Genomic DNA, 27,593 nt, shown 5'->3' on the forward strand with positions numbered 1-27,593 from the left:
GAGTCCAGATCCACCAGAGGAACCGAGTCCAGATCCACCCGAGGAACCGAATCCAGATCCACCAGAGGAACCGAGTCCAGATCCACCAGAGGAACCGAGTCCAGATCCACCCGAGGAACCGAGTCCAGATCCACCAGAGGAACCGAGTCCAGATCCACCAGAGGAACCGAGTCCAGATCCACCAGAGGAACCGAGTCCAGATCCACCCGAGGAACCGAGTCCAGATCCACCCGAGAACCGAGGTCCAGATCACTCGAGGAACCGAGTCCAGATCCACTCGAGGAACCGAGTCCAGATCCACCCGAGGGAACCGAGTCCAGATCCACCAGAGGAACCGAGTCCAGATCCACCCGAGGAACCGAGTCTAGATCCACCAGAGGAACCGAGTCCAGATCCACCAGAGGAACCGAGTCTAGATCCACCCGAGGAACCGAGTCCAGATCCACCAGAGGAACCGAGTCTAGATCCACCCGAGGAACCGAGTCCAGATCCACCAGAGGAACCGAGTCCAGATCCACCCGAGGAACCGAATCCAGATCCACCAGAGGAACCGAGTCAGATCCACCAGAGGAACCGAGTCTAGATCCACCCGAGGAACCGAGTCCAGATCCACCAGAGGAACCGAGTCAGATCCACCAGAGGAACCGAGTCCAGATCCACCAGAGGAACCGAGTCCAGATCCACCAGAGGAACCGAGTCCAGATCCACCAGAGGAACCGAGTCCAGATCCACCCGAGGAACCGAGTCAGATCCACCAGAGGAACCGAGTCCAGATCCACCCGAGGAACCGAGTCCAGATCCACCAGAGGAACCGAGTCGAGATCCACCCGAGGAACCGAGTCGAGATCCACCCGAGGAACCGAGTCCAGATCCACCAGAGGAACCGAGTCCAGATCCACCGAGGAACCGAGTCCAGATCCACCCGAGGAACCGAGTCCAGATCCACCCGAGGAACCGAGTCCAGATCCACCAGAGGAACCGAGTCCAGATCCAAACCAGCTGAAAACGTCTCCAATGTGTCGATACAATAGAGACGAGGAATCACAGAGAAATCAGCAGCTCATGTTTCATCACAGACCAGTTAAAGGATGAAATCAAGCCGGATCTGTTAAATAGCAACATGACGTTCATGACAAGATCTTACAGAGATCTTACTTGGTCATTATTATTCTCCCTCATGTCGTTTCAATCCTGTATGACTTTCTGTCTTCAGTGAAACACAAAAGAAGATCCAAACCCATTGACTTTCACTGTCTGGAAAAAAAAACATTTCTCAAAACATCTTTTTGTGTTTGATGAAGAAATATGAAGAGTACATGACACAAGTTTTGTGAAGAAAAAAAACAGCAGAGTACAGTTTTTGAATGACATGAACGTCAAAAGTAGGGATATAAATGACAGAATGATCATTTTGAGGTGAACGATCCCTTTACAGTTTTTTTAACAAAGTGCTGTAAATCCACAGTGTTGTGCAGGTTGTGGTTAAAGTCATGGGATAAGTGTGTAGAGTTTTGAAACTGTGTCCAAGCACTGAGAAACGAGCTAGAGTTTGGTCCACATGAACTGCTGCTGTTAGACTGGAGTTAGAGTTTACACATGGAGCTCCAGTTGTGTCAACTGGCGTTTAGCAATCCAAAAAAACTGTAATTTCACAACGTCTAGTACAATTATGTGGTTTTGTTTCATTAATACAGTGTTTACTTTTTTCTTGATTTACCCTGAAAGAATGGAAGTGAAATTTGACAACATGCCCCATAGCCGGGGTTCATTGTCACATGACCATATGACAGATTAACGTAAAATGTTATCTGATCTAATCAAGAAATATACACAACAAACTAAAATATTTTCTCAATAAAATACAATTATTAACTTTTTCATATGAAAATAATGGCATTTTTTAATAATTAAAATGATCAGATTTTTGAGTTTGACAACAAACACAACGCAAAACACAGCAACACAGCATAGTTCAAAACATAATAATAATGAATAATTTCTGAACATTGACTAGAATAGAATAGAATAGCGTAGTTCTAATAGGGGCTCGTTGTGACAACATGCCCCGCCTGTGCAACTGTGATTTGACCCCCCATTAAACAACTATCTCAACTATTAAATAACAGATATAACATAAAAATAATATCAGATTTGTCTCATTTTAAATAAACACAAAAAACAGAGATGAAAAATTAACATAATAAATTTATTTTTTGCTATGGTTAAATAAATGTTCAGTGATATCTTCCAAAGATTTCTGAATATTGGTGCATTTTTTCCTCTATATAGTGTTGATATGGCAACTAGTAAATGCACTGAGATTTGTCATGCTAGTGTGTGTGGAAGTATTTAAAACGAGTGTGTGACAACTAGCCCCTATTACCCGTCTTCTGCCCACGATATGAGTTATGATTCCTGCCGTACGGCTGATGTTAGGCCAGTTCGTTTATTCATTCACATTCACATATTTAAGTTTGCATCGGTCTCCGTCTGCCGGTTCGTGTACAGATGAAGCGTAACACGAGCAGAAGTAAACAGTTGGAGGACGTGTAGATCAGGAGACTCACGACACACGGCAGATCTTGAGTCGAGTCCAAAGCCGTTCATCTGTCACAGACGGAGCGATGTGTGCGGCCGATCCATCCGTCGCTGAAGCCAGAACCTCGCAGATATTACAGATATTAAACACGGCGTGTGTGTGTGTGAGAAATCTGTGTGCAAACGCAGCTCTGAGGATGTTCTTCTGTGCATCAGCAAACCATCGAGTAAATGCTTCTGTTTCATGATCGATCAGCAGGAAGAATCATCCGCAGTCCTTCCAGACGGGCTTTACTTTAGTTACTTTATTGAGTTTTGCTTTATCTGAACTCAGTTCCTTTATAAATTCCCTAAGCTTTTATTCTCTGCAGGTTCTGCTCGTTTAAACTCTGAAATGTCTCTGATTTAATTAACTGAATGCAGAACAAAGAACCCTGGCCTGAATGAAAGAGGGTTTCAGACGTCTTATCGGCACACATTTTTTGCATTTAATTACTTTCTGCTGAGTCATTGTTTTCCAAAATACAAATGAAAGAGCTTGAACTCAACGCACACCTGAAATGTAAATGAATCCGCGGATCTGTGGTGCAGTGATACGCTGAGGTCTGCTGTAAAGTAGAAATACACTATATTGCCAAAAGTTTGTTTACGTCTGCCTTTACATGCACATGAACTTTAATGACATCCCATTCTTAATCAGCAGGGTTTAATATGGAGTCGGCCAGCCTTTGCTATAACAGCTTCAGCTCTTCTGGGAAGGCTTTCCACAAGGTTTAGGAGTGTGTTTATGGGAATTTTTGCCCATTCTTCTAGAAGTGCATTAGTGAGGTCCGGCACTGATGATGGACGAGAAGCTCTCAGTCTCTGCTCTAACTCATCCCGATCGGGTCGAGCTCAGGACTCAGCCAGTCCAGTTCCTCCACACCAAACTCCTCATCCATGTGTTTATGACCTGCTGTGTGCACTGGAGCGCAGTCATGCTGGAACTGGAACATCACCAAACTTGTTAGGAGCATGAAATTGTCCAAAATGTCTTGGTATGCTGAAACATTAAGAGTTCCTTTCACTGGAACTAAGGGGCTAATCCCTGAAAAACAACCCCACACCATAACCCCCCCTCCACCACCTCCACCAAACAACCCCACACCGTAATCCCCCTCCACCAAACAACCCCACACCATAATCCCCCTCCACCAAACAACCCCACACCATAATCCCCCTCACCAAACAACCCCACACCATAACCCCCCTCCACCCAACAACCCCACACCGTAACCCCCCCTCCACCTAACAACCCCACACCGTAACCCCCCTCCACCAAACAACCCCACAACCGTAATCCCCCTCCACCAAACAACCCCACACCATAATCCCCCCTCCACCAAACAACCCCACACCATAATCCCCCTCCACCAAACAACCCCACACCGTAACCCCCCTCCACCAAACAACCCCACACCATATCCCCCTCCACCAAACAACCCCACACCGTAACCCCCCCTCCACCAAACAACCCCACACCGTAATCCCCCTCCACCAAACAACCCCACACCGTAATCCCCTCCACCAAACAACCCCACACCATAATCCCCCTCCACCCAACAACCCCACACCGTAACCCCCCTCCACCCAACAACCCCACACCGTAACCCCCCCTCCACCTAACAACCCCACACCGTAATCCCCCTCCACCAAACAACCCCACACCATAACCCCCTCCACCAAACAACCCCACACCATAATCCCCCTCCACCAAACAACCCCACACCGTAATCCCCCTCCACCAAACAACCCCACACCGTAATCCCCCTCCACCAAACAACCCCACACCGTAACCCCCCCTCCACCTAACAACCCCGCACCGTAATCCCCCCTCCACCAAACAACCCCACACCGTAATCCCCCCTCCACCAAACAACCCGCACCGTAATCCCCCCCTCCACCAAACAACCCCACACCATAATCCCCCCTCCACCAAACAACCCCACACCATAATCCCCCCTCCACCAAACAACCCCACACCATAATCCCCCCTCCACCAAACAACCCCACACCATAATCCCCCCTCCACCAAACAACCCCACACCGTAATCCCCCCTCCACCTAACAACCCCACACCATAACCCCCTCCACCAAACAACCCCACACCATAATCCCCCTCCACCAAACAACCCCACACCATAACCCCCCTCCACCCAACAACCCCACACCGTAACCCCCCCTCCACCTAACAACCCCACACCGTAATCCCCCCTCCACCAAACAACCCCACACCGTAATCCCCCCTCCACCAAACAACCCCACACCGTAACCCCCCCTCCACCTAACAACCCGCACCGTAATCCCCCCTCCACCAAACAACCCCACACCGTAATCCCCCCTCCACCAAACAACCCCGCACCGTAATCCCCCCCTCCACCAAACAACCCCGCACCATAATCCCCCCTCCACCTAACAACCCCGCACCGTAATCCCCCTCCACCAAACAACCCCACACCGTAATCCCCCCTCCACCAAACAACCCCGCACCATAATCCCCCCTCCACCAAACAACCCCACACCGTAATCCCCCCTCCACTAACAACCCCGCACCGTAATCCCCCCTCCACCAAACAACCCCACACCATAACCCCCCCTCCACCTAACAACCCCGCACCGTAATCCCCCCTCCACCAAACAACCCCACACCGTAATCCCCCCTCCACCTAACAACCCCCACACCGTAATCCCCCCTCCACCAAACAACTCCACACCGTAATCCCCCCTCCACCAAACAACTCCACACCATAACCCCCTCCACCAAACAACCCCACACCGTAATCCCCCCTCCACCAAACAACCCCACACCATAATCCCCCCTCCACCAAACAACCCCACACCATAATCCCCCCCTCCACCAAACAACTCCACACCGTAATCCCCCCTCCACCAAACAACCCCGCACCGTAATCCCCCTCCACCAAACAACCCCGCACCGTAATCCCCCCTCCACCAAACAACTCCACACCGTAATCCCCCCTCCACCAAACAACCCCGCACCGTAATCCCCCCTCCACCAAACAACCCCGCACCATAATCCCCCCTCCACCAAACAACCCCACACCGTAATCCCCCCTCCACCTAACAACCCCGCACCGTAATCCCCCCTCCACCAAACAACCCCACACCATAACCCCCCCTCCACCTAACAACCCCGCACCGTAATCCCCCCTCCACCAAACAACCCCACACCGTAATCCCCCCTCCACCTAACAAACCCCACACCGTAATCCCCCCTCCACCAAACAACTCCACACCGTAATCCCCCCTCCACCAAACAACTCCACACCATAACCCCCTCCACCAAACAACCCCACACCGTAATCCCCCCCTCCACCAAACAACCCCACACCATAATCCCCCCTCCACCTAACAACCCCACACCGTAATCCCCCCTCCACCAAACAACTCCACACCGTAATCCCCCCTCCACCTAACAACCCCACACCGTAATCCCCCCTCCACAAACAACCCCACACCATAACCCCCCTCCACCAAACAACCCCACACCATAATCCCCCCTCCACCAAACAACCCCACACCATAATCCCCCCTCCACCAAACAACTCCACACCGTAATCCCCCCTCCACCAAACAACCCCGCACCGTAATCCCCCCTCCACCAAACAACCCCGCACCGTAATCCCCCCTCCACCAAACAACTCCACACCGTAATCCCCCCTCCACCAAACAACCCCGCACCGTAATCCCCCCTCCACCAAACAACCCCGCACCATAATCCCCCCTCCACCAAACAACCCCACACCGTAATCCCCCCTCCACCTAACAACCCCGCACCGTAATCCCCCCTCCACCAAACAACCCCACACCATAACCCCCCCTCCACCTAACAACCCCGCACCGTAATCCCCCCTCCACCAAACAACCCCACACCGTCCCCCTCCACCAAACAACTCCACACCGTAATCCCCCCTCCACCAAACAACTCCACACCATAACCCCCTCCACCAAACAACCCCACACCGTAATCCCCCCTCCACCAAACAACCCCACACCATAATCCCCCCTCCACCTAACAACCCCACACCGTAATCCCCCCTCCACCAAACAACTCCACACCGTAATCCCCCCTCCACCTAACAACCCCACACCGTAATCCCCCCTCCACCAAACAACCCCACACCATAACCCCCCTCCACCAAACAACCCCACACCATAACCCCCCTCCACCAAACAACCCCACACCATAATCCCCCCTCCACCAAACAACCCCACACCATAATCCCCCCTCCACCAAACAACCCCACACCATAATCCCCCCTCTACCAAACAACCCCACACCGTAATCCCCCCTCCACCTAACAACCCCACACCATAACCCCCTCCACCAAACAACCCCACACCATAATCCCCCCTCCACCAAACAACTCCACACCATAATCCCCCCTCCACCTAACAACCCCACACCGTAATCCCCCCTCCACCAAACAACCCCACACCATAACCCCCCTCCACCAAACAACCCCACACCATAATCCCCCCTCCACCAAACAACACATACACCCTGTTATGTCACACACTGTTCATTCGTTGGCCAGGTTTTTTTCTCCATTCTGTCCCTGATGGAGTTTTGGTTCCTTGCCACTGTTGCCTTGGCTTTTGGCTTGCTTAGTTGGGGACATTTAATATTCAGCAATATTATTGATCTGCCTTACTTCAGGAGGACGATGACGCAAATTTCTTCTAGAAACAAACTTGTTGTATTATTTTCATGTTATCACTGTAAAGCTGCTTTGATACAATCTGTATTGTAAAAAGCACTATATAAATAAAGCTGACTTGACATAATCCCCCCTCCGCCAAACCTTACACTGGGCACATTCAGTCAGGCAATACTGTGATTTTATGTGGCCGAGTTGCTGTTGTTCCCATGCTTAGTCATGTCTAAGATTTTGAAATTCAACCTCAGAAGAGACTGCAGTGTTTTCTGATGAGATGTTCTCATTACAGAAATCACTAGATTATGTTTCGTTCCCATTGATCCTCTTTTCACATCGGCCCATAAAAATACTTCTGACAAGAGAAAAGATCTCGTTCCACACGGGATGAGCGATGGATAAACGCAAACTTGCTCTCCTGGGGAAAATCTATCTCCATTTCCAATGTCCATGACGACTCAAACCAACGAACACGGTTTCAGATCAGCAGACTTCACTCCCTTTGAGACAAATTAACCAACAGATTCAAACCAATCCAGCTGAAAACATACAACTTTTACTCTGTTGAGACACAAACAAGCACACATTTAAATCAATGCATTCGTATCGATCCTCAGCTGCTTTGCTCTCCAAACTCTTATTTTAAAAGTAACATGCAGATTCTGTCCTCATTTACTCTTTCAAGCTCTAATAAGGGACAAAAAAGCACAACACGAGCATCACAAAAGTTGTCAATACTGAAAGTGTCTAGATAAAACCTGGTGTGTTGCTTTTTGTTTGAATTGAATTGAGTTTAGAAAGCTGCTAATACACAGTAAGCTTTTTGGAGCTTGACAGCCTCCGTTTCCATTAACGTTCTTTGTACTGTAGGTTCTAGACTTTATCATCTCTTCTGAGGCTAAATTGTGGTTCTTTGACATTAAACTGCAGATAAGGGTTCGGCTTTTGGAACTGTAATATAATCCATGTTTTGAATGAATGTATCAGCGCTGTAACACACGAATCGAAACACTACTTTAATACGCATTACACCGAGGAGAAGAAAAGCAGAAGACAGTCCGTTCCCTTCAGAGATACATTTATATAAACTTCCACCAGCTTTTAAACGCTTTAAAAATGTTTTTATACAGATGCTAAAGGAACATTACATTGTATCATTCTTTAAATATTATTGGAATGTTACATTTGAATGTTCTCTGAATGTTCCAAAACAAGTTGTTACATTTAAAAACCGTTAGAAGAACGTCCAACTGAAACACACACTCTGTGCTCTTCGCGTGTCAAAAATGACTCATTTTTATTTCTTATTTCAATGAAATTAATGTACTATATTTTAGTTTGATGTTTTTTATTTAATATTTTGTATTTTTAGGGGATTTTATGGTATTAAATTATATTTATGCTGTATTTATAATAAATTTATTCTCTTTTTGAGCATAGACATGAAAATTAAATCTCCAACTTAAACTGTGGTAAATCTTGAACGCTTTAAAGACTGAAGTTTGATCTCTTTTTAACCCTTTAAGGTATTTCTTATTTCAATGAAATTAATGTACTATATTTTAGTTTGATGTTTTTTATTTAATATTTTGTATTTTTAGGGGATTTTATGGTATTAAATTATATTTATGCTGTATTTATAATAAATTTATTCTCTTTTTGAGCATAGACATGAAAATTAAATCTCCAACTTAAACTGTGGTAAATCTTGAACGCTTTAAAGACTGAAGTTTGATCTCTTTTTAACCCTTTAAGGTACTACTCAACCATTTGGTAGACCACACTTAAAGTCACTATATTTTATTGAAAAATGCATCAAGCTTAAAGGTTGGGTAGGTCGTTTTTGGTCTAAAAAACTTTTTCCCAAATTTGTTTAAACTTTCTATATATATCAATGCATAATTAAAATGTAAGTACTCTGATAAAAAGAGTATAAAAATCGAGTGACTCTAGACCGTTTAATCTGCACTAAACACAGCTCATTATTTTCTTCCGGGACGAAACAAAGGATTGGCTTAGGCGACTGTCACTCTCTCGCAACCATGGCAACACCCCCGCTGCTACATGCGCTGCCCACATGCGCGCACTCGTTTGACTCGAGGAGGGTAAGAGACTAGTAAGAGACACAATTACATGCAAAACACGGCGTATATGTTATGAATCTTACACAAAATTCACCTTCATCACAGTGTAACTGATTGTAATGGGAAAACGTGTATCAATGCAACCTGTTTTTAGCTTTGCTTTATGTTACTAGCTCGTTAACGAATCAAACTCAATATATTTTAAACTTTAACAGTATCGATATGCTAGCTTGATAGTGAGTATTAACAGCCATGTTAGTTGTTTATATTCATAATGATAAAGTTAGGTATTTTATTACATGTGAGTCTGACATGATGTCACTACATGCACTGCTCCTCTCCGCTCGGCGCTAGTAAGCGCGTCCTCCAGCTGTGAGCTGTCGGCATCGCACGTTCATGTGTTTTGGGGGCGTGGTTTTGGAAGGAGCCCAGAATGGAGGGGGTGGAAGTGAATGGAGATAAGTAGCTGTGTTTATTACAGCCCTGAGAGGACTACAGACACTCGATTTTTATACTCTCTTTTCCAGAGTACTTACATTTTAATTATGCATTGATATATATAGAAAGTTTAAACAAATTTGGCAAAAAGTTTTTAAAAAAATTCTACCTACAATACCTTTAACTCAATCTGAATGAGCCATCTCTACCGTTTGGTGTAGTTGTGCAATGCTAAAAAAAATCCACTAGATGGCACTGTGTCTGTGAGCAGCATGGCATTCAGTGTTCCTTCAAACAGCACATGACACCTCCTTTGATGACGCATATCGGCGGGACTTTTAAAGGTAAGACTATTTGGTTGACATATTATCGTTTCAGAGGAGTTGTTAAACAGAATTATGTAACTTAATTAAACAAAAATAAGTCTTATAAGGGTCAAATAATTTTTTTAAAACATGCTCTACCAAACGGTTGAGTTGTCCTTTTAAGGTAGTAAAAATTAGCTAATAAAATTAGCTAATGTTGGTAAAATTAGCTATTTACAATTAACAAAAGGGTTAGTGTTGTTAAAATGATTAATTTTAATATTATTCAATTACATATTTGATAAAAAATATTTGATCAATATCATTTTTTCAGCATTTCTGTACTGTATTATGGTAAATATCAAGAATACATTTGAAGAATTAATACCAATTCTGGTGTTACTATTAATTTCATAATTTAAAATTGACTATGTTTGTGTATTACTATATGACTAGCATTGTAAGAGCCATCAATAGCAGCCATCAGATTTTTTTATTGGTCAAGAAAATGCACTTAATATGACTTGTTCTGAATGTTGTTCTTTTATTATGAACAGACGTCTCAACCGTTTGGTAGAGGATTGTATCTAAAATACTGTAAGGTCTAATTAAAAAAATTTTTTTGATTGTTGTTATTGTTATCATAATTGAATAAAAAATGCAAAGAAATAATTTTTCCTTTGCTTTTTTCATGGTGCGTACCTAGACGACACTTAGCAGATTATGGCAGAAGTTGAATTTAAAAAAGGAACAGAATTTTACGTGTATTGTTATGAAAATTGCACAAAAATAGTATTTAAATTTTTAATATGAAATATATATTTTCTAATTCATGTTTTACTCTAAAATTGCAAGATAATCAAAGCCATAAATCTAAACAAGTTTGAGTTTGATATCTCAAAAAATGAGCGTTCAGTGAGAGTGTGTTCGGCTGCAGTACCGAACGCTTCCACTAGAGGAACTTCGTCTCACATTCATTTCCAATGCGTCTGACCGCCAGAAACACAAGTGTGACTATTGTTTACAAGACCATTTAACCTTTTCGAATTATCATGGCCATGATTTTTGTGTGTTCACACAGCAAGTGCCAAAACCTTTACCAAGTTTCGTACCATTCCAATGAAGAAAAAAAAAAGTTCTGTCAAAAATAACCGAAGAGCATCAGAGAGTAAGAAAACGCTCCATGAACGATGTATAAGTAATATGAGAACATTATTAAAGACCAGAACAAACGCTCTATCAACGTTACTGGAAGAACGTTCCCTGTTCACTGGTTAGGAGTGTTTTTAACTCGTATTATCATCGTCTGCACTGATCAAGCTCGAGGACTAAATGATGTTTGTTGATGGATTGTGTGATTATTAGTATGATGTGACATTATGAGTTTGTGTAATGGATCATAATGGCGTCTCTGTGAACGGAAGGGCAGATTCTCTCTGATCTCCATTACACACACTCTCACACTCATGTGTGTGTTTACTGAGAGGACGCTGTTTGTGTTTGTTGTAATTGTCCTGAACTCTTTGTCTGTCATCTAATGACTGACGCTTTAATAACGAGCCGCTGTGATAAACCCAGTAGACGTCCATTTACCGTTTAATCAGTCGCCGCTCGTTTCACTGGTGAAAATTAACAAACCCTGTTATGAGTGAGTTTTATTACAGCTCAGAATCAAAATCAAGAAGAAATTAGATTTTATTAAAAAAAAAGAAAAGCATCTCCTCGACGTCTGCGGGCTGGTTTGATGACTCTGGCTTTAATTAGTATAGCCTGTATTAGTGATGTCAGTTCTTTACAGGCTATGCTAATCTATGCCAGAATCATCTATGCAATGGATCTGAGTTTCCTCTGAAGAAACTCCATCATTTCAGTCAAACACTGAGCCGAGAGTCAGAGCTTCGACTAGAAACATTAGCAGGGAATAAACCTGCCGTGCTGGAGCACCAATGGGGCATTTTATTGGTGTGTGTGTGAGTGTATGTGAGTGAGTGTGTGTGAGTGAGTGAGTGTTTGTCTGAGTGTGTGTGAGTGAGATTGTGTGTATGTGAGTGAGTGAGTGAGTGTGTGAGTGAGTGTGTGTGAGTGAGTGTTTGTCTGAGTGTGTGTGAGTGTATGTGTGTGAGTGAGTGAGTGTTTGTCTGAGTGTGTGTGAGTGAGATTGTGTGTATGCGAGTGAGTGAGTGAGTGAGTGAGTGTGTGTGTGTGTGTGTGTATGTGAGTAAGTGAGTGAGTGTTTGTCTGAGTGAGTCAGAGTGTGTGTGTGCGCGCACGTGTTTTTAAATTTATTTTATATAGTTCAGTTTCGAAACAACAATTTGATATTTTTGCAGGTTCATTTTTGCATTTGTGTTTTGTAATCATCTAACTGTTAAATAAAGTAAATACATTAAAAACCTGTATTGTCCTGTGACGACTTGCCCCGGTGTGATTTGTCCTGTGACGACTTGCCCCGGTGTGATTTGTCCTGTGACGACTTGCCCCGGTGTGATTAGACTCTCCTGTGACGACCTACCCCGGTGTAATTAGACTCTCCTGTGACGACTAGCCCCGGTGTGATTAGACTCTCTTGTGACGACTTACCCCGGTGTAATTAGACTCTCCTGTGACGACTAGCCCCGGTGTGATTAGACTCTCCTGTGACGACTTACCCCGGTGTGATTAGACTCTCCTGTGACGACTTACCCCGGTGTGATTAGACTCTCCTGTGACGACTTACCCCGGTGTGATTAGACTCTCCTGTGACGACTAGCCCCGGTGTGATTAGACTCTCCTGTGACGACTTGCCCCGGTGTGATTAGACTCTCCTGTGACGACTTGCCCCGGTGTAATTAGACTCTCCTGTGACGACTAGCCCCGGTGTGATTAGTCTCTCCTGTGACGACTTGCCCCGGTGTGATTAGACTCTCCTGTGACGACTTGCCCCGGTGTGATTAGACTCTCCTGTGACGACTTGCCCCGGTGTGATTAGACTCTCCTGTGACGACTTGCCCCGGTGTGATTAGACTCTCTTGTGACGACTTGCCCCGGTGTGACTAACGCTGCTGTCCTCAGTGTGTGTTCAGATGTTCCTCTCCTGTAACTCCAGTGGAAGTCCAGGATATTCTGCTTGACCAGTGAAGCCTTCGCTCAAATCCGCTGCCTTTTGATTTATGCAGAACAGAATAAACCCTGAGGATTTCGATTCGCTTCCCCTCAGCTGCTCTGCTTTACACAATTATTTCCTATCCAAGTAACAACAGTTTGCAGCAATAATTGCCCTGGATCTGTAGATCTGTAGCTGTGGTTAAACTGATTGGTTTAATTACTCTTCAATTACCTGGTTATTGTGAGCAGGAGTTTTATATTTTCAGAAGAATATGAGTATTTTCTCATGCTAAACTCAGTGCCATGATGCTACAGAGTATGTTTGGTTTACAGGCTGTTGTTCTGCCTGGTTGCTAGGGTGTTCTGGCTGGTTGCTAGGGTGTTTAGCTGGTTGCTGAGGTGTTGGCTAGGGTGTTCTGGCTGGTTGCTGAGGTGTTTGCTAGGTGTTTTGCTGGTTGCTGAGGTGTTGCTAGGGTTGTTCTGGTTGGTTGCTGAGGTGTTGTTAGGGTGTTCTGGCTGGTTGCTGAGGTGTTGCTAGGCTGGTATGAGTGATTGCTAGAGCATTTCTCTAGGTGTTTTTGGAAATTATCTGGTGTGTTGTGTGAGTATGTGTGTTTCTGTGAATGTTAATGTTTATGTGTGTGTGTGTGTGTGTGTGTGTGTGTGTGTGTGTTGTGTGTGTGTGTGTGTGTGTGTGTGTGAGTGAGTGTGTTAGCAAGTGTGTGTGTGTGTGTGTGTGTGTGAGACAGATAGATAGATAGATAGATAGATAGATAGATAGATAGATAGATAGATGGATAGATAGATAGATAGATAGATAGATAGAAGGCAGCAGCTTCTAAGACTATATTTCACACAAAGCGAATACAGATTCAACATCAGTAAATGTGTGACATACTGTATATTACAACTAAAGCCTGTAATCAAAATCTAACCCTAAACTCATTCTGGTGCTGATTTGCATATTTATAAATGCTAATGAGGCAGAAACTCCGACTGATGAGGGGATTTCTGACCTTGCGTCTGTACACGTCTCTCACACACACACACACACACACACACACACACACACACACACTCACTCACTCACTCACTCACTCACACGCACACATCTTTGTGGGGACTCTCCATAGGCGTAATGGTTTTTATACTGTACAAACTGTATATTCTGTCCCCTTACACTGTCCCTATCCCTAAACCTACCCATCACACACACACACACACACACACACTGCCCCTATCCCTAAACCTACCCATCACACACAACTTTCTGCATTTTTACATTTTCAAAAAACATTACTTAGTATGTACATATATTACATTACGCTGTTTTCCTCATGGGGACCGCTGGCTGGTCCCCACAATGTAGGTGATTTCAGGTTTTACTATACTTGTGGGGTCATTTGGTCCCCACAATGTAATATAAACATGAACACACACAACACACACACACACACACACACACACACACACACACACACACACACACACACACACACACACACACTCACACTCACACACACACACACACACACACACACACACACACACACACACACACACACACACACACACACACCACTTACTCACTCACACACACTCACTCACTCACTCACTCACTCTCACACACACACACACACACACACACAGACGGTCATGAGCTGCAGTGTTTTGGTTCTCTCTGATATTCCAGTCATTATCAGCGCTGATCCAGAGCTTTAATCGCGTTCCCATCTAACCTGTGTGCCGAACCGCATCCCGGAAACCTCGGAGTGTTTACTGATGCTTCCGATAGCTGGAAGATTAATGCATATTTAAAGAGCCGAGTAAACATATCGAAACACAACTCATCCATCAGAGTATTTCAAGCAGAAATCCCGCAGTGTTTCAGTGAAGTACAGCACACACACACAGATCATATGAGAATAGCAGGAACTAAACGCATGATCTGAGGCGAATGTGTGTGGATGGTGTGTGTTTTCCAGATGTTGAAGAGACAGCAGCGCTCCAGATCCAGCGGAGCCACCGATGAGCTTTAATCTGGAGATACGGTGAGAAAACAGATCGAAACTCCATCAAATCAGCATTACACTCCACAGGAGAGAGAGAGAGAGAGAGTGAGAGAGATGAGAGAGAGAGAGAGAGAGAGAGAGAGAGAGAGAGAGAGGAGAGAGAGAGAGAGAGAGAAGAGAGAGAGAGAGAGAGAGAGAGAGAGAGATGAGAGAGAGAGAGAGAGAGAGAGAGAGAGAGAGAGAGAGAGAGAGAGAGAGAGAGAGAGAGATGAGATGAGAGAGAGAGAGAGAGAGACTTTGACTTTAAGATCACTTTACTTACAAAAACATTCCAGATATTACATTAGTAAAAAAAGCAACAAAAAACAGCTAGAAGGAGCGCAATGGATTTAAAAACAGTCTCAAGACGTGAAATAGCATCTAAGAAACGCAAACACTTGTTTCTAAAAAAAAAATAAAAAATAATACTAATAAAAAATAAAGGTTTTCCCTCATTTTCCCTTTTTCTTTCTTTCCTTTACAATCAAACTTCACTCATGCATAAATTTGGAGACAGCCCAATCAGGGTCAACATCACAAATACATGTTTATGCCTCATTTACCTCTGAAAACATCCAAGTCATTAACCAATTTGTAATAGCTAAATAATAGAGAGAGAGAGAGAGATCAGGCTTATTTCCCTGTCTGATAAATGACCGTCCCTGATTATGAAATGCTGTTATGATTCTGCATATTTAGCCTGTGTATTGTGTTGTTGTCTCTTCGTCTGTGTGTGTTTGTGATGGAGAGACTCGTATTCCTCTGAGACGTTTATCTTGTATAATTGTCAGTGGAAAGTAAATGATGTTCCAGGCGGGGGAGAGTTTTAGCAGATAATGTGCAAATTAGAATTATTTCTGTTTCCAAGAGCACTGCCAAAAAATCACTGTGTGTGTCTGGTGTTGTACTGTGTTTCTGCTGTGTGTGTGTCTGGTGTTGTACTGTGTTTCTGCTGTGTGTGTCTGGTGTTGTACTGTGTTTCTGCTGTTGTGTGTCTGGTGTTGTACTGTGTTTCTGCTGTGTGTGTCTGGTGTTGTACTGTGTTTCTGCTGTGTGTGTCTGGTGTTGTACTGTGTTTCTGCTGTGTGTGTCCGGTGTTGTACTGTGTTTCTGCTGTGTTGTGTCTGGTGTTGTACTGTGTTTCCGCTGTGTGTGTCCGGTGTTGTACTGTGTTTCTGCTGTGTGTGTCCGGTGTTGTACTGTGTTTCTGCTGTGTGTGTCCGGTGTTGTACTGTGTTTCTGCTGTGTGTGTCCGGTGTTGTACTTGTTTCTGCTGTGTGTGTCTGGTGTTGTACTGTGTTTCTGCTGTGTGTGTCCGGTGTTGTACTGTGTTTCCCGCTGTGTGTGTCCGGTGTTGTACTGTGTTTCTGCTGTGTGTGTCCGGTGTTGTACTGTGTTTCTGCTGTGTGTGTCTGGTGTTGTACTGTGTTTCCGCTGTGTGTGTCCGGTGTTGTACTGTGTTTCTGCTGTGTGTGTCTGGTGTTGTACTGTGTTTCCGCTGTGTGTGTCCGGTGTTGTACTGTGTTTTCCGCTGTGTGTGTCTGGTGTTGTACTGTGTTTCTGCTGTGTGTGTCTGGTGTTGTACTGTGTTTCTGCTGTGTGTGTCTGGTGTTGTACTGTGTTTCTGCTGTGTGTGTCTGGTGTTGTACTGTGTTTCTGCTGTGTGTGTGTCCTGGTGTTGTACTGTGTTTCTGCTGTGTGTGTCTGGTGTTGTACTGTGTTTCTGCTGTGTGTGTCTGGTGTTGTACTGTGTTTCTGCTGTGTGTGTCTGGTGGTTTTAGCTGTGTTTCTGCTGTGTGTGTCTGGTGTTGTACTGTGTTTCCGGCTGTGTGTGTCCGGTGTTGTACTGTGTTTTCCGCTGTGTGTGTCCGGTGTTGTACTGTGTTTCTGCTGTGTGTGTCTGGTGTTGTACTGTGTTTCTGCTGTGTGTGTCTGGTGTTGTACTGTGTTTCCGCTGGTGTGTCCGGTGTTGTACTGTGTTTCGCTGTGTTGTGTCCGGTGTTGTACTGTGTTTCTGCTGTGTGTGTCCGGTGTTGTACTGTGTTTCTGCTGTGTGTGTCCGGTGTTGTACTGTGTTTCTGCTGTGTGTGTGTCTGGTGTTTGTACTGTGTTTCCGCTGTGTGTTGTCCGGTGTTGTACTGTGTTTCTGCTGTGTGTGTCTGGTGTTGTACTGTGTTTCTGCCGTGTGTGTCTGGTGTTGTACTGTGTTTCTGCTGTGTGTGTCCGGTGTTGTACTGTGTTTCTGCTGTGTGTGTCCGGTGTTGTACTGTGTTTCTGCTGTGTGTGTGTCCGGTGTTGTACTGTGTTTCTGCTGTGTGTGTGTCTGGTGTTGTACTGTGTTTCCGCTGTGTGTGTCCGGTGTTGTACTGTGTTTCTGCTGTGTGTGTCTGGTGTTGTACTGTGTTTCTGCCGTGTGTGTCCGGTGTTGTACTGTGTTTCTGCCGTGTGTGTCTGGTGTTGTACTGTGTTTCTGCTGTGTGTGTGTCTGGTGTTGTACTGTGTTTCTGCTGTGTGTGTGTCTGGTGTTGTACTGTGTTTCTGCTGTGTGTGTCCGGTGTTGTACTGTGTTTCTGCTGTGTGTGTCCGGTGTTGTACTGTGTTTCTGCTGTGTGTGTCTGGTGTTGTACTGTGTTTCTGCCGTGTGTGTCCGGTGTTGTACTGTGTTTCTGCCGTGTGTGTCTGGTGTTGTACTGTGTTTCTGCTGTGTGTGTGTCTGGTGTTGTACTGTGTTTCTGCTGTGTGTGTGTCCGGTGTTGTACTGTGTTTCTGCCGTGTGTGTCTGGTGTTGTACTGTGTTTCTGCTGTGTGTGTGTCTGGTGTTGTACTGTGTTTCTGCTGTGTGTGTGTCTGGTGTTGTACTGTGTTTCTGCTGTGTGTGTCCGGTGTTGTACTGTGTTTCTGCTGTGTGTGTCCGGTGTTGTACTGTGTTTCTGCTGTGTGTGTCCGGTGTTGTACTGTGTTTCTGCTGTGTGTGTCCGGTGTTGTACTGTGTTTCTGCTGTGTGTGTGTCCGGTGTTGTACTGTGTTTCTGCTGTGTGTGTCTGGTGTTGTACTGTGTTTCCGCTGTGTGTGTCCGGTGTTGTACTGTGTTTCCGCTGTGTGTGTCTGGTGTTGTACTGTGTTTCCGCTGTGTGTGTCCGGTGTTGTACTGTGTTTCCGCTGTGTGTGTCCGGTGTTGTACTGTGTTTCTGCCGTGTGTGTCCGGTGTTGTACTGTGTTTCTGCCGTGTGTGTCTGGTGTTGTACTGTGTTTCTGCTGTGTGTGTCCGGTGTTTACTGTGTTTCTGCTGTGTGTGTCCGGTGTTGTACTGTGTTTCTGCTGTGTGTGTCTGGTGTTGTACTGTGTTCTCTGCTGTGTGTGTCTGGTGTTTACTGTGTTTCTGCTGTGTGTGTCGGTGTTGTACTGTGTTTCTGCTGTGTGTGTCCGGTGTTGTACTGTGTTTCTGCTGTGTGTGTCGCTGTTGTACTGTGTTTCTGCTGTGTGTGTCCGGTGTTGTACTGTGTTTCTGCTGTGTGTGTCCGGTGTTGTACTGTGTTTCTGCTGTGTGTGTCGGTGTTGTACTGTGTTTCTGCTGTGTGTGTCCGGTGTTGTACTGTGTTTCTGCTGTGTGTGTCTGGTGTTGTACTGTGTTTCTGCTGTGTGTGTCGGTGTTGTACTGTGTTCTGCTGTGTGTGTCGGTGTTGTACTGTGTTTCTGCTGTGTGTGTCCGGTGTTGTACTGTGTTTCTGCTGTGTGTGTTCCGGTGTTGTACTGTGTTTCTGCTGTGTGTGTCTGGTGTTGTACTGTGTTTCTGCTGTGTGTGTCGGTGTTGTACTGTGTTTCTGCTGTGTGTGTCTGGTGTTTGTACTGTGTTTCTGCTGTGTGTGTCGGTGTTGTACTGTGTTTCTGCTGTGTGTGTCCGGTGTTGTACTGTGTATCTGCTGTGTGTGTCCGGTGTTGTACTGTGTTTCTGCTGTGTGTGTCTGGTGTTTGTACTGTGTTTCTGCTGTGTGTGTCCTGGTGTTTTACTGTGTTTCTGCTGTGTGTGTCTGGTGTTGTACTGTGTTTCTGCTGTGTGTGTCTGGTGTTGTACTGTGTTTCTGCTGTGTGTGTCTGGTGTTGTACTGTGTTTCCTGCTGTGTGTGTCGGTGGTTGTACTGTGTTTCTGCTGTGTGTGTCCGGTGTTGTACTGTGTTTCTGCTGTGTGTGTCCGGTGTTGTACTGTGTTTCTGCTGTGTGTGTCCGGTGTTGTACTGTGTTTCTGCTGTGTGTGTCCGGTGTTGTACTGTGTTTCTGCTGTGTGTGTCCGGTGTTGTACTGTGTTTCTGCTGTGTGTGTCCGGTGTTGTACTGTGTTTCTGCTGTGTGTGTCCGGTGTTGTACTGTGTTTCTGCTGTGTGTGTCCGGTGTTGTACTGTGTTCTGCGTGTGTGTCGGTGTTTGTACTGTGTTTCTGCTGGTGTGTCGGTGTTGTACTGTGTTTCTGCTGTGTGTGTCGGTGTTGTACTGTGTTTCTGCGTGTGTGTCCGGTGTGTACTGTGTTTCTGCTGTGTGTGTCTGGTGTTGTACTGTGTTTCCGCTGTGTGTGTCTGGTGTTGTACTGTGTTTCTGCTGTGTGTGTCCGGTGTTGTACTGTGTTTCTGCTGTGTGGTCTGGTGTTGTACTGTGTTTCGCTGTGTGTGTCCGGTGTTGTACTGTGTTTCTGCTGTGTGTGTCGGTGTTGTACTGTGTTTCTGCTGTGTGTGTCGGTGTTGTACTGTGTTTCTGCTGTGTGTGTCTGGTGTTGTACTGTGTTTCTGCTGTGTGTGTCTGGTGTTGTACTGTGTTTCTGCTGTGTGTGTCTGGTGTTGTACTGTGTTTCTGCTGTGTGTGTCCGGTGTTGTACTGTGTTTCTGCTGTGTGTGTCTGGTGTTTACTGTGTTTCTGCTGTGTGTGTCTGGTGTTGTACTGTGTTTCTGCTGTGTGTGTCTGGTGTTGTACTGTGTTTCTGCTGTGTGTGTCCGGTGTTGTACTGTGTTTCTGCTGTGTGTGTCCGGTGTTGTACTGTGTTTCTGCTGTGTGTGTCCGGTGTTGTACTGTGTTTCTGCTGTGTGTGTCGGTGTTGTACTGTGTTCTGCTGTGTGTGTCCGGTGTTGTACTGTGTTTCTGCTGTGTGTGTGTCCGGTGTTGTACTGTGTTTCTGCTGTGTGTGTCTGGTGTTGTACTGTGTTCTGCTGTGTGTGTCGGTGTTGTACTGTGTTTCTGCTGTGTGTGTCCGGTGTTGTACTGTGTTTCTGCCTGTGTGTGTCCGGTGTTGTACTGTGTTTCTGCTGTGTGTGTCTGGTGTTGTACTGTGTTTCCGCTGTGTGTGTCTGGTGTTGTACTGTGTTTCTGCTGTGTGTGTCGGTGTTGTACTGTGTTTCTGCTGTGTGTGTCCGGTGTTGTACTGTGTTTCTGCTGTGTGTGTCCGGTGTTGTACTGTGTTTCTGCTGTGTGTGTCTGGTGTTGTACTGTGTTTCTGCTGTGTGTGTCTGGTGTTGTACTGTGTTTCTGCTGTGTGTGTCCGGTGTTGTACTGTGTTTCTGCTGTGTGTGTCCGGTGTTTACTGTGTTTCTGCTGTGTGTGTCTGGTGTTGTACTGTGTTTTCCGCTGTGTGTGTCTGGTGTTGTACTGTGTTTCTGCTGTGTGTGTCCGGTGTTGTACTGTGTTTCTGCTGTGTGTGTCCGGTGTTGTACTGTGTTTCTGCTGTGTGTGTCCGGTGTTGTACTGTGTTTCTGCTGTGTGTGTCCGGTGTTGTACTGTGTTTCTGCTGTGTGTGTCCGGTGTTGTACTGTGTTTCTGCTGTGTGTGTCCGGTGTTGTACTGTGTTTCTGCTGTGGTGTGTCTGGTGTTGTACTGTGTTTCTGCTGTGTGTGTCCGGTGTTGTACTGTGTTTCTGCTGTGTGTGTCCGGTGTTGTACTGTGTTTCTGCGTGTGTGTCCGGTGTTGTACTGTGTTTCTGCTGTGTGTGTCTGGTGTTTACTGTGTTTCCGCTGTGTGTGTCTGGTGTTGTACTGTGTTTCTGCTGTGTGTGTCCGGTGTTGTACTGTGTTTCTGCTGTGTGTGTCTGGTGTTGTACTGTGTTTCTGCTGTGTGTGTCCGGTGTTGTACTGTGTTTCTGCTGTGTGTGTCCGGTGTTGTACTGTGTTTCTGCTGTGTGTGTCTGGTGTTGTACTGTGTTTCTGCTGTGTGTGTCTGGTGTTGTACTGTGTTTCTGCTGTGTGTGTCCGGTGTTGTACTGTGTTTCTGCTGTGTGTGTCTGGTGTTTACTGTGTTTCTGCTGTGTGTGTCTGGTGTTGTACTGTGTTTCCGCTGTGTGTGTCTGGTGTTGTACTGTGTTTCTGCTGTGTGTGTCTGGTGTTGTACTGTGTTTCTGCTGTGTGTGTCCGGTGTTGTACTGTGTTTCTGCTGTGTGTGTCTGGTGTTTACTGTGTTTCTGCTGTGCGTGTCTGGTGTTGTACTGTGTTTCTGCTGTGTGTGTCCGGTGTTGTACTGTGTTTCTGCTGTGTGTGTCTGGTGTTGTACTGTGTTTCTGCTGTGTGTGTGTCTGGTGTTGTACTGTGTTTCTGCTGTGTGTGTCCGGTGTTGTACTGTGTTTCTGCTGTGTGTGTCCGGTGTTGTACTGTGTTTCTGCTGTGTGTGTCTGGTGTTGTACTGTGTTTCTGCTGTGTGTGTCCGGTGTTGTACTGTGTTTCTGCTGTGTGTGTCCGGTGTTGTACTGTGTTTCTGCTGTGTGTGTCTGGTGTTTACTGTGTTTCTGCTGTGCGTGTCTGGTGTTGTACTGTGTTTCTGCTGTGTGTGTCCGGTGTTGTACTGTGTTTCTGCTGTGTGTGTCTGGTGTTGTACTGTGTTTCTGCTGTGTGTGTCTGGTGTTGTACTGTGTTTCCGCTGTGTGTGTCTGGTGTTGTACTGTGTTTCTGCTGTGTGTGTCTGGTGTTTACTGTGTTTCTGCCGTGTGTGTCTGGTGTTGTACTGTGTTTCTGCTGTGTGTGTCTGGTGTTGTACTGTGTTTCTGCTGTGTGTGTCTGGTGTTGTACTGTGTTTCTGCTGTGTGTGTCCGGTGTTGTACTGTGTTTCTGCCGTGTGTGTCTGGTGTTGTACTGTGTTTCTGCTGTGTGTGTCCGGTGTTGTACTGTGTTTCTGCCGTGTGTGTCTGGTGTTGTACTGTGTTTCTGCTGTGTGTGTCCGGTGTTGTACTGTGTTTCTGCTGTGTGTGTCCGGTGTTGTACTGTGTTTCCGCTGTGTGTGTCTGGTGTTGTACTGTGTTTCTGCTGTGTGTGTCTGGTGTTGTACTGTGTTTCTGCTGTGTGTGTCCGGTGTTGTACTGTGTTTCTGCTGTGTGTGTCTGGTGTTGTACTGTGTTTCTGCTGTGTGTGTCCGGTGTTGTACTGTGTTTCTGCCGTGTGTGTCTGGTGTTGTACTGTGTTTCTGCTGTGTGTGTCCGGTGTTGTACTGTGTTTCTGTTGTGTGTGTCCGGTGTTGTACTGTGTTTCCGCTGTGTGTGTCTGGTGTTGTACTGTGTTTCTGCTGTGTGTGTCTGGTGTTGTAATGTGTTTCTGCTGTGTGTGTCCGGTGTTGTACTGTGTTTCTGCTGTGTGTGTCTGGTGTTGTACTGTGTTTCTGCTGTGTGTGTCTGGTGTTTACTGTGTTTCCGCTGTGTGTGTCTGGTGTTGTACTGTGTTTCTGCTGTGTGTGTCTGGTGTTGTACTGTGTTTCTGCTGTGTGTGTCTGGTGTTTACTGTGTTTCCGCTGTGTGTGTCCGGTGTTGTACTGTGTTTCCGCTGTGTGTGTCTGGTGTTGTACTGTGTTTCTGCTGTGTGTGTCTGGTGTTGTACTGTGTTTCTGCTGTGTGTGTCTGGGTTGTACTGTGTTTCCGCTGTGTGTGTCTGGTGTTGTACTGTGTTTCTGCTGTGTGTGTCTGGTGTTGTACTGTGTTTCTGCTGTGTGTGTCTGGTGTTTACTGTGTTTCCGCTGTGTGTGTCCGGTGTTGTACTGTGTTTCCGCTGTGTGTGTCTGGTGTTGTAATGTGTTTCTGCTGTGTGTGTCCGGTGTTGTACTGTGTTTCTGCTGTGTGTGTCTGGTGTTGTACTGTGTTTCTGCTGTGTGTGTCTGGTGTTTACTGTGTTTCCGCTGTGTGTGTCTGGTGTTGTACTGTGTTTCTGCTGTGTGTGTCTGGTGTTGTACTGTGTTTCTGCTGTGTGTGTCTGGTGTTTACTGTGTTTCCGCTGTGTGTGTCCGGTGTTGTACTGTGTTTCCGCTGTGTGTGTCTGGTGTTGTACTGTGTTTCTGCTGTGTGTGTCTGGTGTTGTACTGTGTACTCCGATCCCTCGCCCCTCCGATCCCTCGCTCCTCCGATCCCTCGCTCCTCCGATCCCTCCTCGCTCCTCCGATCCCTCGCTCCTCCGATCCCTCGCTCCTCCGATCCCTCGCTCCTGCGATCCCTCGCTCCTCTAATCCCTCGCTCCTCCGATCCCTCGCTCATCCGATCCCTCGCTCCTCCTATCCCTCGCTCGCTCCTCCGATCCCTCATTCTTCCTCGCTCATCCGATCCCTCGCTCCTCCGATTCCTCGCTCCTCCGATCCCTCGCTCCTCCTATCCCTCGCTCGCTCCTCCGATCCCTCGTTCCTCCGATCCCTTGCTCGCTCCTCCGATCCCTCACTCTTCCTCGGTCCTCCGATCCCTTGCTCCTTTGATCCCTCGCCCCTCCGATCCCTCGCTCCTCCGATTCCTCGCTCCTCCGATCCCTCGCTCCTCCGATCCCTCCTCGCTCCTCTGATCCCTCGCTCCTCCGATCCCTCGCTCCTCCGATCCCTCGCTCCTCCGATCCCTCATTCTTCCTCGCTCCTCTGATCCCTCGCTCCTCCGATCCCTCACTCTTCCTATCCCTCGCTCCTCCGATCCCTCGGTCCTCCGATCCCTCGCTCCTCCGATCCCTCGCTCCCTCGCTCCTCCGATCCCTCCTCGCTCCTCCTCGCTCCTCCGATCCCTCGCTCCTCCGATCCCTCGCCCCTCCGATCCCTCGCTCCTCCGATCCCTCGCTTCCCGATCCCTCACTCTTCCTCGCTCCTCCGACCCCTTGCTCCTCCGATCCCTCACTCTTCCTCGCTCCTCCGATCCCTCGCTCCTCCGATCCCTCGCTCCTCTGATCCCTCGCTCCTCCGATCCCTCGCTCCTCTGATCCCTCGCTCCTCCGATCCCTCGCTCCTCCGATCCCTCGCTCCTCCGATCCCTCGCTCCTGCGATCCCTCACTCTTCCTCGCTCCTCCTCGCTCCTCCGATCCCTCGCTCCTCTGATCCCTCGCTCCTCCGATCCCTCGCTCCTCCGATCCCTCGCTCCTCCGATCCCTCGCTCCTCCGATCCCTCACTCTTCCTCGCTCCTCCGATCCCTCGCTTCTCCGATCCCTCACTCTTCCTCGCTCCTCCGATCCCTCACTCTTCCTCGCTCCTCTGATCCCTCGCTCCTCCTCGCTCCTCCGATCCCTCGCTCCTCCGATCCCTCACTCTTCCTCGCTCCTCCGATCCCTCACTCTTCCTCGCTCCTCCGATCCCTCGCTCCCTCGCTCCTCTGATCCCTCACTCTTCCGATCCCTCCTCGCTCCTCCGATCCCTCGCTCCTCTGATCCCTCGCTCCTCCTCGCTCCTCTGATCCCTCGCTCCTCCTCGCTCCTCTGATCCCTCGCTCCTCCTCGCTCCTCTGATCCCTCGCTCCTCCTCGCTCCTCCAATCCCTCGCTCCGGCCTGCGAGACTCTCACTGGAGTCTGTTTAGGTTTTAATGTCACAACTAGAGGAAAAAAAACAATGATTTCAGGATTTCACTTAAATGTGTTTTATGATGTTTTTATAATAAGCTGATTTTCGATAGTTATCAGTGTTTTCTGCATGTCAATGATCTCAGTGTGTGTCGCTGTGAAGGACACTGATGATGTTGAAGATCTAATCCACATAATGAGTGTTTATTTAACAGCGCTGTGTGTTTTTCAGTGTCTGATGGGAATTAAACAAGTTTAACATTTATATCCATATTCTAATAGGCCTATTTATGTTAATCTATATGAGTGATTGTGTGTTTTGTGTGCATGGCAGCATGTGTGTTTATATGTTTGTCTTTAGTTTGTGTGTGTGTGTGGTTGTGTAATATTATGAATCAAATCTAAAAAGGATATTAAAAGATTCACAGTTTGAATTAGGTGTGTAAATGAATCGTGTAGGTTATTATGTTGGACATTTATTTTAATAATTCTGCTATCCACAGGGTGTTATGAATTAAACCCCTCTCATGATGTGAATCAATATCATTTATGATCCGAAGCCCACAGATGAAAACATCATTATGAGCCTGATGATCGAACACAGACATCATGAAGAGAGACAGACGAGAGATCAGGATCAGATGATGGAGTTTGTTCATGATCGTTTGCTCCTGTCTGTCTCTGTTTCCAGCGCACAGCATCTGTTTCCACACACACACACGCGCACACACACACACACACACACACACAGCAACATTATTATAGGCGCTTTTCAGTGTTACTTACTTTATAAGTATACAGTATACATATATATGGGTTTCTTTGACGAATCGATGCTGATCACAGCTTGATTGCGCAATCACGTTCACTACGCGATGTCAAACGCGAAACCCCAGAAAAGCCAGGAATCTCTTCTTTACAAGACTTTTTAAAGCATACAGATTGGATAACATTTAAGAAAAATAGTATTTAATAAAAAATAAAATTTAACTTTTTGTCTCGGTTTTTAAGGGTTATGTTAAGCATGTAACACCTCATTAAGAGTTGTGTGTGAGGTCAAGTGTGTGTTCAACTGGCTGTTTGTGTCGTTCCCTCATGCTAATCCTCTTGTCTGTCAGCTTCTCCCACAGAACATGCCACCATGAACCTGACGCTGAGCGCTAATCCTGGGATATTCCTGACCAACGGCTCCCCGGGGATGCGAGCCTATCCCGTCACGGCGTTCGTACCACATGACCTCCAGAACGCCAACGATTCGCTCCTGGCGAATTTAACCGACAGCCACAACGTTAGCGTGACCTATGACCCTCTCGGCGGCCACACCGTCTGGCAGGTCGTGATGATCGTGTTCCTGTGTGGCTCGCTTTCCTTAATCACGATCATCGGGAACATCCTAGTCCTGGTGTCGTTTAAAGTCAACAAGCAGTTGAAAACGGTGAATAACTATTACTTGCTAAGCCTGGCGTTCGCCGACCTCATAATCGGCGTGCTTTCCATGAACCTCTACACCACGTACATCATTATGAACCAATGGGCTCTTGGGAACTGGGCATGTGACCTGTGGCTAGCCATCGATTACGTAGCGAGTAACGCATCCGTGATGAACCTTCTGGTTATTAGCTTCGACAGGTACTTTTCCGTGACGCGCCCGCTAACCTACCGAGCCAAACGGACCACTAAACGAGCCATGACTATGATCGGACTCGCCTGGTCCATTTCGTTCATCCTGTGGGCGCCGGCGATCCTCTTCTGGCAGTATTTCGTGGGCGAGCGGACAGTCGCGGCGGGCGAATGCTACATTCAGTTTCTCTCGGAGCCGATCACGACGTTCTGCACGGCTATCGCCGCGTTTTACCTTCCCGTCACCATCATAACCGTCCTTTACTGGCGAATCTACCAGGAGACAGAGAACCGGTCCAAAGAGCTAGCAGGATTAAAGGCTTCGGGAAACCAAGGGGAAGAACCGGAGAATCGAAGCTACGATCCGAATCCGTCAAGCCGGAAACGATCCAGGAAAACTAAACGCCGTTTGTGGGTCTGGTTTCGGCGTAAACACGGTAGCACTGACACGGATCGCAGCGACAGCTGGAACAACAACGAGACTGCCGTATCCATCGACCAATCGGAAGATGACGAAGACGAAGATGTTGAAGACGCACGTCACGTTTATTCAATCGCGCTCGAAAGCCTCCAACCGACGGACTCAGACGCCAAACCGTCCAGAAACGAGACTCCGCCGAAAGAGCAGCCCAGCGCTAGCATCAATAAAGACGGCAGACGCTTCCCCTGCAAGGCTAAAGCACGCAAAAAAGTGTCTGTGGTGAAGGAGAAGAAGGCGGCGCAGACGCTGAGCGCGATCCTGCTAGCGTTCATCATCACCTGGACGCCGTATAACATCATGGTCCTTCTGAATGCGTTCTGTGACGAGTGTATTCCTGCGACGCTGTGGGCTCTGGGTTACTGGCTGTGCTACGTCAACAGTACGGTTAACCCCATGTGTTACGCGCTCTGTAACAAAACCTTCCGCACCACCTTCAGGTCCATCCTGATGTGCCAGTGGAAACACAACCAACCGGTTCAGCAGAGGCCGGCCCCGACCCGTCGCAGACACAGCCCGCAGTGAGGGAG

At 47.0% G+C, this 27,593-nt stretch overlaps 1 protein-coding gene across 1 annotated transcript in view; it reads left to right on the top strand.

The window, feature by feature from the left end:
* chrm3b (cholinergic receptor, muscarinic 3b) overlaps positions 1-27,593 on the top strand; it is a 40,221-nt gene extending 12,628 nt beyond the window's left edge. Inside the window, exon 2 of the mRNA XM_056244727.1 lies at positions 26,084-27,593. Within this exon, the coding sequence (XP_056100702.1) occupies positions 26,107-27,588 (1,482 nt within the window). The 5' untranslated portion in view covers positions 26,084-26,106 and the 3' untranslated portion in view covers positions 27,589-27,593. The remainder of the gene's footprint in view (positions 1-26,083) is intronic.

This window comes from Rhinichthys klamathensis, unplaced genomic scaffold (genome assembly GCF_029890125.1).
Source record: "Rhinichthys klamathensis goyatoka isolate OS25496 unplaced genomic scaffold, OSU_Roscu_1.1 h1tg001063l_1, whole genome shotgun sequence".
In the NCBI taxonomy this organism is placed as follows: domain Eukaryota; kingdom Metazoa; phylum Chordata; class Actinopteri; order Cypriniformes; family Leuciscidae; genus Rhinichthys; species Rhinichthys klamathensis.